The 15306-nt window shown below is 45.9% G+C and overlaps 1 protein-coding gene across 1 annotated transcript in view; it reads left to right on the top strand.

Annotated features, from left to right (window-relative positions):
* LOC145411934 (heparan sulfate glucosamine 3-O-sulfotransferase 6-like) overlaps nucleotides 1-15306 on the top strand; it is a 47334-nt gene that overhangs the window by 9134 nt on the left and 22894 nt on the right. The window contains exon 4 of the mRNA XM_080281903.1: nucleotides 1377-1550. Within this exon, the coding sequence (XP_080138029.1) occupies nucleotides 1377-1550 (174 nt within the window). The remainder of the gene's footprint in view (nucleotides 1-1376; nucleotides 1551-15306) is intronic.

Genomic DNA, 15306 nt, shown 5'->3' with positions numbered 1-15306 from the left:
GACAAATGCCCCTATGATTACCACACACTTCTTTTTCCCCTTTTCCTTTGTACAAGGGAATAATTAAACCTGACTTCCAATCCTCCGGGACTCTACCTTCCTCCTAGGCCAATCTGCACATCTTCCACATCCATTTTACTACTATCTCTCCCCCATGCTTCAGCATTTCACCACACACTCCATCAGTTCCTGGGGCTTTCCCCGATTTAACTTTCTTCATTATTATTATTATTATTATTATTATTATTATTATTATTATTATTTCTTAACTAATAATAATAATAATAATAATAACAATAATAATAATATACTGACAGTTCTGTGTAGAAATAAAGACAGACAGACAGGTGCATTGTTCTAATAGATAGTTAGATAGATAGGTAGATAGACAGATTAGATAGATAGTCTGATTGAGTGATAGGTAGGTAGGTAGATAAATATATACATACATGCGGGAGAGAGAGAGAGAGAGAGAGAGAGAGAGAGGCAAAAAGTAAACAAAGAGATTGACAAAAAACAGAGCTGAACTGACATGTTTGAAATGAGGGTAGGGAGAGGGAGAGAGAGGAGGAGGATAACGAGGAGGAGGAGGAGGAGGAGGAGGAGGAGGAGGAGAGGAAGGAAGATAGGAAGGAAGGAAGGACTGAATAAGCGACAAAAGGAAGGAAACAGGAATACTGTGGAAATAACAAATGAAAAGAGAGAGAGAGAGAGAGAGAGCGAGAGAGAGAGAGAGAGAGAGAGCGAGAGAGAGAGAGAGAGAGAGAGAGAGAGAGAGATTCTTAGTACTGAAGTCATTCGTCCCTTGCTTTCATATTCGTCACATGGTCTCTCTCTCTCTCTTTCTCTCCCTCTCTCTCTCTCTCTCTCTCTCTCTCTCTCTCTCTCTCCCTCTCCCTCTCTCTCTCTCTCTCTCTCTCTCTCTCTCTCTCTCTCTCTCTCTGTACAGTACAAATATATATTGTGAATAGATAGACATAGATAGATACAGACAGACAGGTAGGTAGGTAGGTAGATAGACAGACAGATAGATAGCTATGGACACATACATATAAAATACTGGTCAAATACGTATAATTGTGTCAATGGTATTATAACAGAGATGAAATAGTATATAATAGCAGTACTGGTGTTATACTACATTGATATAGTGCAGTGGGATGTAGAAATGACCCGGTATGATGTGGTGGTATGATGAAAGAGAGTACTGGTATGATGTGGTGGTGTAGAAGCGATGTGGTATGACCTGATGGGTCTTGCGATCCGTGGATGTTGACATGACTGGTGTGAGATATGCAACTATTCCATCATACCGTGCAGTCTATTCCTCTTCTGCTTTCCCTCTATACCTCTTGCCTTTCCCTCCCCCCACACAGAAGCAAGCTGCCTCTGAGTATGGAAGGGCAGCTGACCGTGGAGAAGACCCCTGCTTACTTCACCACGCCAGGGGTACCGGCCAGGGTGAAGCAAGACCTGCCTGACGCTAAGTTACTCCTGGCGGTGCGGGATCCAGTCACCAGGGCAAAGTCTAACTACACCCAGAGTCTTAGGTGAGGCAGCGGCAGGCAGGGACAGGCAGGGGTGAGGGAGAGGAGGAAGGGGAAGCAGGGGATAGACAGGAAAGGGGAAGAGAGGCAAGCACGAGCTAGGAGAGGCAGGAGTTAGGCAGAGTAAGGCAGGAAAGTGCAAAGGACCGAGTTTGAGATGTGACAAGATTTTCCTTGTTTATCGAATTCAGTTTCTAGACAGGGACGGGAAGCAGGAGGCCAGGGGTAGAAAGGCAAGGCAGTGAGAGGCAGGGGAGACAGGAAAAGGCATGCTGAGGCAGGGTAGGGTAGGAAAAGGGAAAAGAAAGCAGACGTAAGGAGGGAAACTAAGGTAAAGGAATTTGGAGTGGGACAGAACAATCCACGTTTCAAAAAATATATCAAAGGAGAAAAACAAAGTAACCACAATAAGCAGGAGGGTAAAGAGAGGAAGAGAGAGACTAGGAGGGGTCGAAGGAAGGAAGTAGGGGTGGGCAGGGTGAGGCAGGGTGACGTAGAGGGGGAGGGAAAATTCAGAGGGAAGAATTTGGGTTGCAACAAGACCCTACTTCTAGTTTATTGGTTGTGGTCTCGAGTTAGGAAGAAGAGACAGGAGTAGGCAGAAGAAAAGCAGGGTCCGACACGGCATAGTATGGCAAAGGAGAGGCTGGGAGAGGCAAGGAAAGGATTGAAGAGACAGGGAAAGGCAGGGGAAGAGGGAATAAGATAGCAAAATTCAGAGGCGAGATGGGATGTGAAGGGAATATTTCATCTCAGATTAGGTAGGGGAAAGTGAGAGAGGCTAGGTGTGCATAACAGGTGAGGCAGGGGTAAGGCAGGGCGAGGCAGGCATAAGGCAGCGGGAATCTACACCAGAGAAAGCAGGAGACGGGAGAGGTAGGTGTGATACGTCAGGAGGTCGACTCTGGGATGTGACAGGGCCTCCTCTACTAGATTCTTGGTGGTGGTGTCAGATTAACCAGAGGAGGCTGGACAGGCAGGGAGAAACAGAAGAGAAAAGGTAGGAGAACCAGGAGGAGAGAGAGAGAGAGAGAGAGAGAGAGAGAGAGAGAGAGACTAGGAGAGGCAGAGAGAAACAGAGAGAAAGCAATGAGAAGCAGAAAAAAAAGAGGCTAGGAGAGAGAGAGAGAGAGAGAGAGAGAGAGAGAGAGGATAAGCAGATGAAAGAGGGAGGCTAAGAGAGAGAGAGAGAGAGAGAGAGAGAGAGAGAGAGAGGATAAGCAGATGAAAGAGGGAGGCTAAGAGAGAGACAGGATAATATAGAGATAGTCAAACGGCCGAGCTTGATTGCGACAGGAGCGTTTCATCTCAGGTTAGGCAGAGGAGGCAGGGTGAGGCAGGACGAGCAGAGGGAGGCTAGGAGAGGCGAGGCAGGAGGAGGCTGGGAGAGGCAGGAACAGGAAGGGGAGGCAGAGGAATACAGAGGCGACAAATTCAGGATGTGACAGGATTCCATTACTTCCAGATTTATGGCGTGGATTTCTGCTGCAAGTCTTAGGATAGGTAGATGAAAGAGGGTGAGGCAGTGGAAGGCAGGGTGAGGCAGTGGATGGCAGGGTGAGGCAGTGGAAGGCAGGGAGGCAATGGAAGACAGGGTGAGGCAGTGGAAAGCAGGGTGAGGCAGTCGAAGACTGGGTGAGGCAATGGAAGACAGGGTGAGGCAGTGGAAGGCAGGGTGAAGCAGTGGAAGACAGGATGAGGCAGTGGAAGGCAGGGTGAGGCAATGGAAGACAGGGTGAGGCAGTGGAAAGCAGGGTGAAGCAGTGGAAGGCAAGGTGAGGCAGTGGAAGGCAGGGTGAGACAGTGGAAGGCAGGTTGAGACAGTGGAAGGCAGGTGAGGCAGGGGAAGACACAGTGAGGCAGGGGAAGGCACAGTGAGGCAGTGGAAGGCAGGGCGAGGCAGTGGAAGTCAGGATGAGGCAGTGGAAGGCAGGGTGAGGCAGGGTGAGGCTGTGGAAGGCAAGTTGAGGCAGGGTGAGGCAGTGGAGGGCAGAGTGAGGCAGGTGACGCAGTGGAAGGCAGGGTGAGGCAGGGTGAGGCAGTGGAAGGAACGGTGAGGCAGGGAGAGGCAGAGGGAGGCAGGATTGACAAGTGAGGCAGGTGGGGGGATGGAGGGAGGGACAAAGTACATACACTCAAGCCAGAAGGAACAAACAGGAGTGAGGAAGGGAAGGGAAGGGAAAGGGAGGCAGGGGAAGGGAAGGGAAGGGAAGGGAGGGGATGGAAGAGAATGGAAGGGAAGGGAAGGGAAGGGAAGGGAAGGGAAGGAAAGGAAAGGGAAGGGAAGGGATGGGAAGGGAAGGGAAGGGAAGGGAAGGGATGGGAAGGGAAAGGAAGGGAAGGGAAGGGAAGGGAAAGGAAGGAAGGGAAGGGAAGGGAAAGGAAGGAAGGGAAGAAAATGGAAAGGAAGGGAAGGGAAGGGAAGCGAAGGGAAAGGAAGGGAAGGGAAGGGAAGGGAAGCGAAGAGAATGGAAGGGAAGGGAAGGGAAGGGAGAGAAGGGAAAGGAAGGGAAGGGAAGGGAGGGGATGGAAGAGAAAGGAAGGGAAGGGAAGGGATGGGAAGGGAAGGGAAGGGAAGGGAAGGGAAGGGAGGGGAAGAAAGGGAAGGGAAGGGAAGGGAAGGGAAGGGAAGGGAAGGGAAGGGAAATGAAGGGAAAGAAAGGGAAGGGAAGGGAAGAGAAGAGAAGGGAAGGGAAGGGAAGGGAAGGAAGGGAAGGGAAGGGAAGGGAAGGGAAGGGAGGGGAAGGAAGGGAAGGGACTAGAAAGGAAGGGAAGGGAAGGGAAGGGAAGGGGACGGGAAGGGAGGGAAGGGAAGAGAAGGGAAGGGAAAGGAAGGGAAGGGAAGGGAAGGGAAGGGAAGGGAAGGGTGAAGGAAGGGAAGGGAAAGGAAGGGAAGAGAAGAGAAAGGAAGGTGAGGGAAGGCAGGGTGAAGGAAGAGAAGGGAAGGGAAGGCAGGGTGAAGGAAGGGAAGGGAAGGGAAGGCAGGGTGAAGGAAGGGAAGGGAAGGGAAGGCAGGGTGAAGGAAGGGAAGGGAAGGGATGAGAGAAAAGAAGAAAGATGGAGATACGAGAAGAGAAGAGAAGAGAGAGGTAGTATCCCAAATGGAAGAGGAGCAGGAAGTGAAATGAAGGAAGAGAAGAGGGAAGAGGAGGGAGGGAAGAGGAAAGGGGAGGGAAGGGAGGAAAGAAAGGGGAAGGAGGGATGGAAGGAAAGGTGTGAGGTAAGAAAGTGAGGGAAGGGAAGGGAAGGGAAAGGATGGAAAGGGGGAATAAAAGAGGATGTGAATGAAGGAAGAAAGGAAAGGAGAAGGGAAAGAATGGAAGAGAGATGGGAGGGGAGGGAGGGGGGGGGAGAAGAGGTGGTGAAAGTGGTAAGAAGTGAGGGAAGAGGGGAGAGGAGTTAAGAGGGAAGAAAGAGAAGAGGGAAGAGAAAAGGAGAGAGGGGAAAATCGGAGTGAGACAGACGAGGAAATAAAAAAAAAACAGGAGAAACGAGAGGAGAGGAGGAGTGGAGAGGAGAAGAGGAGTGGAGAGGAGAGGAGGAGTGGAGAGGAGAAGAAGAGAGGAGAGGAGAGGAATGGAGAGGAGAGGAGAGGAGTGGAGAGGAAAGGAGAGGAGTGGAGAGGAGAGGAGAGGAGTGGAGAGGAGAGGAGGAGTGGAGAAAAGAGGAAGAGTGGAGAGGAAAGGAGGAGTGGAGAGGAGAGGAGGAGTGGAGAAAAGAGGAAGAGTGGAGAGGAAAGGAGGAGTGGAGAGGAGAGTACAAAGGAGTACAGAGGAGCACAAAGGAAAGCAAACAGCAACAGACCTTATGGTCCTTTCGAGGCTGTTTGTTACGGAGTAGACTATGACTACAAGATCTAACTCTACATGCTGAAGGATAAGGATAGTAAAGCAAGAAGGCTCCCCCCGCCTCCAAACCCTCCAGTTAAAACTGACAAGAAAAAAAGTGAGAAAAACCACTATCCAACATGGAAAACCTGACATGGAAATTTCATAGGAAAGAATGAAAAGGAAAAGCTACATTCTATAATACTTTATCTATAAGCTACCAGTATGAATAACCTGAAAGAGAAAGTAGTAAAGTAAAATGAATAATCGAATAAATAAATAACTAATGCATGACACTATGTACAGGTACGTTGAGTTAACAGGGTGTCTGCGGACACAGCATGGAATATGCACAGTGCACAGTGTGGATGTTCAGGGGTGATGTGGCAGCCTTGCCTGGCGCTATTAATCCGCGGCGTCCCGGGGACGTACTTCCACGTCCTCACGTTTTGTCACAGCTAATCCCGGGGACGTACTTCAACGTCCTGCAATTGCAGGGTTCATAATTTCCACAATTTTCAATTTTCGCGAGTCATTTTTGGTACGTATACACGTGACACCTTCCTCAACAAGATGCCAGGCAGAGACAATGCCTTACCCAGCATGACCTCCTCCCCCCCCTGCATGCCATTGTCTCAGCAATTCACCTGTTATCAGTGACCTGGCCAGTATAGCCATGTCATGCCACGGTACGAAATTCAGGGCCAGAGTGATTTCCCAATCAATGACAATGTGGAGGACAAACTTTACATAGCATTAGAGGAAGAAACAGTTAGAAATGATGATCAGGTAATGTGGCAAAAAAAGGTCAGGTATTAGTGAGTGAAACAATGCTTATAATGCCTATATTACTGCTTGAAAACCAATATACTCTTGTACTACATATAAATTCGTAACAGTAAATAAATAAATACCGTTTATGAGTGGTGTGAAATAGTTATCCTCCCATAGAACTCGTTTTCTTTGGTGCCAGCCTGATAGAAAACCCAGTAAGGTAAGGAGGCTCTCCTACCTGTAATGAGTATTTTAAACCTCAGGTGAGCGATTTCTCTATGAATTTTCGATGTTTCTCATCAAAAGCAAAAGTTTTAGCAAAAATAAAAGGAGTCGAAAAATGGTCGGGATTGGGGGGTACCAGTGGTCAAAAAGTGGTCGGGACGGGGCGGGTTAAGGTAGGCAGCTGTCAATCAGGCCCCAGCTCCATTCATTCCACTGAGACTAGGAACTTTCCCATGCGGGACAAGAACACAAGTCACCTCCTGAAGCAGTGACCCCTGGTACATTAAAAAAAAAAATCCCGATGGCCACTTAACTAACAGGGACCCTCAGTGATCCACAGCCCATCACAGGTCGAAAGTATGAGTAGTGACCGTTAACTCAGGGCTGTCTGTGCATATCCAAGTGTGTGCATATACTATATTTGCATTTAATAAATTGATCCACGCTCTAAAAAACTAAAATAAAATAAAATACAAAATTATACATACACAAGTGCTTTATTCAGAAGTAAACATATTAAGCTGGGGGTTAGACGACAAATACTTATCCAGGCGACCTTTAAAGGTTTGTATTGTATTACAATTTACTACACTGGAGGGCAATTTATTTCATATATTTACAACTCTACTGAAGAAGAAATGCTTAGCTTCATGCGACTGGAATCGTTTGCCAATTATTTTATGCCCATTGCCTCTAGTATAATTCGAGTGATCAACTGTGACGTATTTATCGACAGCCATGCTATTGTGCCCTTTGAATATTTTGAATACTTGAATTAGATCTCCTTGTAACCTCCGTTTAGTTAGGGTAAATGGATTCAGGGCTTCTAAACATTCCTCGTATGGTTTATTTCTCAGTCTAGGTATCATCTTTGTCATCCTTCGCTGCTCTCTTTCAAGCTTTTCCATATCTTTTTTATAATACGGTGACCAAAACTGAACTCAATACTCCAGGTGCGGATGTACTAAGGAATTATACAAAGTGAGGACAATATTATCGGATTTATATTCAAATGTTCTGCCTATTAATCCAATCAATTTATTGGCTTTTTTCACAGCTTCTGTACATTGTTTGCTTGGTTTCAAATCGTTTGTTATTATAACTCCTAAGTCTTTTTCATGCTTTACCCTGTCAAGTTGAACAATATTCGTGCTATGACTAGCTCTTACATTTTTACTGCCAGTGTTTAGCACTTTGCATTTATTACAATTGAAATCCATTTGCCAGACTTAAGTCAAATTAAACAGTTGATCAAGATCTCTCTGAATTGCCTGCCTTTGCAGTGCTGTATCTGCTCTGTTCCCTATTTTAGTATCATCAGCAAATTTTGAAATCTTACAACACAATCCTTCGTCAATACCTTTTACATATATTAAGAAAAGAATGGGACCTAACACTGAACCCTGTGGCACTCCACATGTAACGTTTATGCAGTCTGACTCTTTTCCATTTATTACAACTCTTTGCTTTCGTCCGGTGAGCCAATCTTCTACCCACCCGAGAACACTGCCACTGAAACCATGGGCCTTTAGCTTTTGAAGGAGTCTTTTGTGTGGAACTTTGTCAAAAGCCTTTTGAAAATAGAGGTAGACCACATCAACAGATTTAGTCTCGTCGTACATGTTCAGTATATCATTGAAAAAGTCAAGCAGATTCGTGAGACAAGAGCGATTATTACGAAAACCATGTTGAGAATCTTTTATGAGATTGTTTTTGTTTCACCAACTTGTCTCTGATAATAGTTTCAAGTAATTTGCAAACCACCGATGTTAAACTAATTGGGCGGTAGTTTTCTGGTTGGGCTCTGTTGCCCTTTTTGAATACTGGGGTTACATTAGCAAGCTTCCATTCATGTGGCACCTTATTGCTCTTAAGTGATAAGTTAAAAAGTTCAGATAAAGGCTTTGATATTTCATTCTGTAGTTCCTTCAATACACGTGGTGATATTTTGTCTGGTGGAGAGGAGTGAAGAAGAAAGGAGAGGAGTGGAGAGGAGTTGAGAGGAGAGGAGTGGAGAGGGGAGGAGGAGTGGAGTGGAGAGGAGGAGTGGAGAGGAAAGGAGGAGTGAAAATGGAAGAAAGAACAAGGGGTAGGGTGAGGAACGGGAAGAAAACTGAGGCAGAGCGAGGCAGGGTGAGGTAGAATGAGGCAGAGTGAGGCAGTGGGAAGCAGGGTGAGGCAGGGGAAAGCAAGGTGAGATAGTGTGAGGCAGAGTGAGGTAGGATGAGTTAGGGTGAGGCAGAGTAAAGCAGGGGGAAGCAAGGCGAGGCATGGTGAGGTAGAGTGAGGTAGGGTGAGCAAGGATGAGGCAGGGGAAGGTACTGTGAGGAAGGGAGAGGAAAGCTGAAGAAGAGTGAGGCAAGGTGCGTTAAGGATTGACAGGGAGAGAAAGGGAGAGAAAAGTGAAGAAGGGAGAGGCAGGGATAAGCTAGGGAGGGAGGGAGGAAAGAGCTGGCCTTCTAGGAGAGAGAGAGAGAGAGAGAGAGAGAGAGAGAGAGAAACTTCAACAGAGTGTGCGATGAAAGGATTGATGATAATGATCAAAGAATTGTGTGATGCAAATACATACATGCGTACATACATACATACATACATGTATATACAGCAAATCTGTTCATACCTATATAAATAATCATGTGTAAATATATACATACATGAATAATTACATACATACATACTGTAACTGCCTGCACTCTTGGAGGGGGAAACGGGGTAATGAAACCCGCCCAGATGGACTCGACTATTTATTCGGTCATACCTGGAATTGCAATTTTACCATCTCAGTATGCTATAATGGCATCACTGTCATTGTTACAACACATGGTCATACACATAATTACAATTTAGCAGCGTTTATTTCGTATACACATATCGCTTTAATTCTCGTCCTTACTTTCCTACATTTATAATTGGATTATGTCGTGACATCAACCACGTGCAGATCAATAAGCATTCTTAAAGTAAGCAAGGGCAACTCACTTGTGGAGGGTCCAATTTTCGTCTTACAGTATCAGTGTGTGGGTCGGGGTGTGAAGTACACAGCACTAGTCCCTCACGGGCGTAATATTCTCACAGAAATAACACTTTCACAGGATGGTCGTGGAGTCGCACACGCTTGAACTCCACCCTTTTGGAGTCTCCGTCTAGTAAATCCAGGGATCGACGTCACCTCGTCCCTCACTCGTCCCCGACTACCCACACACTGTCCCCACACTCGCCCATAGCGTCTATTCTAAGGCCTGGTGTTCATTACCGCTAGGCTAGTGGATGTTATGCTTATGCGACCGTACATTCATATGGTGAGTGTATATACACTGTATATGGCTAGTGAGGGAGTGATCGCCCTCTACCTACACAGATCAAAAGCCCTCGGGAGCAGGGGGGTGGTTGCTTTCTCAGGCAGAGGAACTCCTTGAGAGTGAAATGGCTGGGAAGCATGCCGGCACGTGACTGGTTACAGCATAGCTGGGTCTTTCGGGTGTGGGCAATCAGGCAAGTTAGCTGCCTACTGCGACTGCAACACATTGGCGAGGTGTTCAGGAAGTTAGCCAAAGAAACCTTGATGGACTCCGAAAGAACAATAATGGCCCCCAGTCCCGTGCAGCCCTTAAATGGGCAGGGGGTGCTAAGAATCTCACGGTTGCCTCAATTACAATCTAATTCATTTGTTAATGCAAAAAATACAATTAAAATTGGTAACTGGAATGTGAGAAAGCTAAATCATGACAGTAAAATTGATGAGTTAGTGAAGGTTTTTCAAAATTATGGACTTGATATTTGTGCTCTGACAGAAACTAGATTAACTGGAGTTGATAAGTTGGATTTGGAGGATGGTATACGTTTATTGATATCTGGCCGACAGGACGGAATGCATTATCAGGGAGTAGGATTGTTACTGGGTTGTAAGGCAAATAAGGCATTATGTGAGTGGGATCCTATAGATGAGCGATTGTTATACGCACGGTTTAAATCAAATCATGGCAACATCAGTCTGTTTGTGTGTTATGCACCTACTAATGATGCACTCGATGAAAGGAAAGACACATTTTATGAAAAGTTGCAAGAAGGAGTAGGAAGGGTACCTAGACATGATGTTTTGATCTGCGTTGGAGATTTTAATGCAGTAATGGGCTGCTCAAATGAGGGATTTGAGGCATGTATGGGTAAGATGGGAGTTGGTAGTAGGATGAGTGAAAACGGAGTGAGGTTTGGAAGCTTCTGTCTAGCAAATGACTTAGTCATTGGGGGCACACTCTTTCAGCATTGCAATATACACAAGACAACTTGGGTGTCGCCGTGTGGAAAATATAAAAATCAGATTGATCACATCGCTATCAGTAGGAGGCATAGAAGTTCTCTGCTAGATGTTCATGTTAAACGGGGAGCGGATATTGGTAGTGACCATCAACTCAGCATTGCAAAAATAAGGTTTAAACTTAAAAATCAGAAGAAGGAAAATCTGGTGTTGGTAGATACGATATTGTTAAGCTTAGAAGGGAAGGAGAAGAAAAGGAGGAATTCAGATTAGAATGCAGAAATAGGTTTTGGTGTTGGAAACGTTGGAAGAGGGGGAGAGAAGTGTAGATGAGATGTGGGAGGATGTGAACAAAGTTTTGCATGAGACTGCTGAATGTACGATTGGAAGGAGACATAGATTCAGGAGAAAGAAATGGATATCAGAGGAAACGTGGGATATGATAAAAAGGAGAGGTGAGGCTAAATTGAGGAGTGAGATGCAATGCGTTGATGAACGAGAGATTGAATTAGCAAGAGCTGCGTACTGGAGTTTGAATTCAGAAGTAAGAAGGTTAGCTAGGGGAGATAAAAGAAGATGTGTGGATGAAAAGGTTGCAGAGACTGAAATCTTAATAAACAAAAATGATGGACAGAGTCAAAGAATAGCATATGAATCGATTAGAGAACTGAGTGGTAATGCAGGTAAACGCAAGGAAATACCAGTTAGAGACAGGGAAGGAAATTTATTGACCAAAGCTGGAGATATTAAAAATAGATGGAAAGAGCATTTTGAGACAGTTCTTAATAGACCAATACCACCAGAAGAGGATATACCGTCTGCTCAGGAAGATTTAAATATAGAAACAGGAGAGTTGAGGCTTGCAGAAGTGGAGAAAGCAGTAAAACAGTTAAAGAATAACAAGGCACCAGGGGAGGATGGTTTATTTCCGGAAATGTTTAAAGTGGAGGGGGATAGATTAATAATGATCTTGACCAAGCTGTTCAATAAGATATGGGTGACGGGGTTACTACCATCAGTTTGGAAGAATGGTGTAATTGTTAAAATTCCGAAGAAGGGAGACCTGAGTGAATGTGGTAATTGGAGGGGAATCTCTTTGTCACCGATAGCTTTGAAAGTTTTCAGTAGAGTGTTGTTAAATAGGTTGGAGCCAGTGGTTGAGGGTATTCTGAGGGATGAACAGGCTGGTTTTAGAAAGGGACGTGGTTGCAATGATCATATCTTTATAGTTAGGCATTTGATGCAGCAAGTTAATGAAATGAGAGTACCGTTAAGTCTTTGTTTTGTTGATTTTGAAAAGGCTTTTGATAGTGTTTCGAGAGAGACTATGGGGAAGATCATGAGACATTATGGAATACCAGAGGAGTTTGTGAGGGTCATTATGAACATGCATGGGGACACATTTTGTAAAGTGATGGTTGATGGTTGTCTGAGTGATTCGTTTGAAGTCAAGTCCGGAGTAATTCAAGGTGGTGTTCTATCGCCTTTATTATTTATATTGGTCATTGATTACATTATGAAACGTGTTGGAACAGAAACCGGTGCAGGTATACTTTGGGGAGAGAACAGGAAACTTTTGGATTTAGATTATGCAGATGATATAGTTTTGATTTGTGATGGGCCAGAAGAGATGCAGAGAGTGTTGGACTGTTTAGTGAGTGAAGGTCGCAAGGTGGGTTTGGTTATTAATTGTGGAAAAACTGAAATAATCAATATGAACATGGAAAATGCGCAGGAATGTGTAATTGGAGGTATGGTTGTAAAGCAAGTTGATAGGTTTAAATATTTAGGTACTTATTTAGCCAAGGATGGTTCTTTGAACTTTGAATTCGAGGAAAGGTTAAAGAAGGCTAATCAGGCAATGGGAATGCTTAAAAATATTTGGAATAATAACAATTTTTCTGTTCATACAAAAATCAAACTTTATAAGGTAATGGTTAGGAGTATCTTAATTTATGGACACGAGTCTTGGTACAGCACAGTGACTATGGAAAATAAATTCTTGGTGTTTGAAAATAAAGCACTTAGAAGAATATTAGGAGTTAAGTGGTGGGAAAGGATACCAAATAGTAGAATTAGAGAAATAACGGGAGTGCAGCCGATCGATGAATATGTTAGATTCTCACGATGGAAGTGGCTAGGACATGTGTATAGGAGACAGGGAATAGTACGAGGTACACCAGGGTGGGTGGCACTTGGTATGAGAGGTAGAGGAAGGCCAAAAGAGACGTGGGTGAGGACAATGAGACGGGAAGCTGGAGATGAGTGTTGGGGAGATCTTGAGGAGTTAGCACAAGATAGGATGTGGTGGTGTGAGTTCATCGAGGCCCTATGCATCCCCGAGGGTGCCACAGGAAATGATTGATTGATTGATTGACATTCATATAAACACCGTGTCAGCATCCTTGTGCCTCTATCTCCTACACTCTCTCTCTGTCTGTCTGTCTGTCTCTCTCTCTCTCTCTCTTTACCGCGTTAGATGCGGTAAGACTCTCCCCGTTGGTCAGTTATGACCAATACCATATACACCTTTACTCTCCGCTCCCTTCCACTAGACACAGCTTGTTCGCAGGGCGGATTAGGGTTTTGCGTGTGGACGTCCTGACCTTGACATGCCTCACCACACCATCATCACCGGGATTCGCCTCTACCAGTCTCCCCAGAATCCAGTGATTATGGGGTACATTCCAATCCGTCACCAATACCAGGTCCCCCACTTGGAAATTACGCAGCCGCTTGAAATGCTCCTGGCATTGTCATACAGATGGTAAGTACACCTTCAACCATCACTTCCAGAACTGGTCCGCTAGGAACTGTGCATGCTTCCAACTCTTCCAGTAGATGTCCCCTACAGGCTCTTAGGCCTTACCTCCTAACAGGCAGTGGTGTACCATCTTATTGTGCAGAATACGCAGTGGAGTAAGCGCTTCGAGGTTGCTGACGTCATTGGAGGTCGGGGTGATGGGCCTTCCGTTGACTATCTCCTCCACTTCATGGAAGAATGTGTGGAGTCGCCCATCGTCCACAACTTGCATGCCTACTATTGCTTGCAAGACCTTCCTGACTGTCCGGATCTGTCACTCCCATACACCACCCATGTGCAATGCAATCGATGGATTGAACTCCCACTCAATTCCCTTCCTCAACAATGCACTGTGGACCTTGTCATTCTTTTCCTAGCTGAGAGCTGTGGCCTGGAGCTCCTTATTTGCTCTAATCATGTTTCTCCCATTGTTGGAACGAATGTGCTCTGGTACACGCCTCTTTGCCGAGAAGCTCATTATTGCGTTGAGGAATGAATCAGCGACTAGTCCATCAAGAATCTCCAGGTGTATGGCTCTTGAGTTCAGACAAGTGAACAGACAACCCCACCGCTTCACCCGATTCCTACCCTGCTTTGCGATGAATGGTCCAAAGCAGTCCACTCCAATATGTGTGAACGGTGCCTTCACCACGCATACCCTGTCAGCAGGGAGGTTAGCTTGTCTTTGCAGTGACTCCTTCCAATTGACTCGGCGACAAATGAGACACTGTTTTAGCACCTGCTCAATCAGCCTTCGTCCTTTGGGCACCCAGAACTCCTGGCTCATTACCCCTAGTGCATGTTCTGTGCCAAGTCTTGTTCTCATGGATTTCTCTTCCTATTTGCTCCATGACATGGTGGTCCCGCTGCAACAGCACGGGGTATTTGCTGTCCATCGTCAAGGGGGCTTTCTCCAGCTGTCCACCAGCATGGAGGAGTCTGTCCTCCCCCAGGTGCGGATCCAGCGGGAACAGTGGGCTCGTTTTCATAAGTGCACCCCGCCCCTTCAGGTCCTTTATCTTGGATACATAATATTCCTGTTAAACACAACCCAACACTGCCGCTCGAGGTGCTCGGAGCTCATTCACCCTCAGTCTTGATTTGTCAACTTGCCTTGGTCCTCCCATTTGCCTCCAATACAAAAACCTTCTAATCCATAAAACTCCCCCACAGCAGTCTGTGCCAGGATGAGTATCTGGACCACAATCTCATCAGTGAGTCTTCTCCTTGCTTAGCCCCCATTGCCATAGTTGTAGCATTGCCTTTTACCTATGGGTTCGCCCCCAGGTTGAGAATAAGTCGGGGCTCTTGTGGCCAGTGATTGTTCTCTTGCCAGAGAAAGTCGGGCCCTTCAATCCATCTACACCCTCTGTTCATTTTGTAGCAACTCAGTCCTCGTGTCGCGTCATCTGCTGGGTTCAGTATTGAACCCACATGCCTCCACTGGGTCACTTCTGATTGTTCGTGTATGGCCGCCACTAGATTGGCTGCTAACGCGTGAAACCGCCTCTCTGTGTTACACATATACTGTAGTACTATCACACTGTCTGTCCAGAAGACGAACCCTCCCACGTCAACCGACAGCTCGTGCCTTAATGTCCCATCAACCTTGAGAGCCAACATGGCAGCACATAACTCCAGACGGGGTGTAGTCAGCTGTTTAAGCAAAGCCAGCTTGGCCTTTCCGTAGATGAAGGCACAGTGAACATCTCTGGTCCCATCTGAGATCCTCAGGTATGATACTACTCCCTACGCCACTTGCGAAGCATCACAGAAGTGATGTAGTTGAAATGGCATTCCTCTTGCACCTCTCAGGTCATAGCCCCATGGTATCCTGAAATCTGTGAGGTGAGTTAATTCTACCAGCCACCATTG

This window comes from Coenobita brevimanus, chromosome 91, assembly GCF_032717465.1.
Source record: "Coenobita brevimanus isolate Jiangsu-jjx chromosome 91, ASM3271746v2, whole genome shotgun sequence".
Classification (NCBI taxonomy): Eukaryota; Metazoa; Arthropoda; class Malacostraca; order Decapoda; family Coenobitidae; genus Coenobita; species Coenobita brevimanus.
The sequence above is the reverse complement of the archived record's forward strand: the minus strand, read 5'-3'. Positions and strand labels throughout refer to the sequence as shown.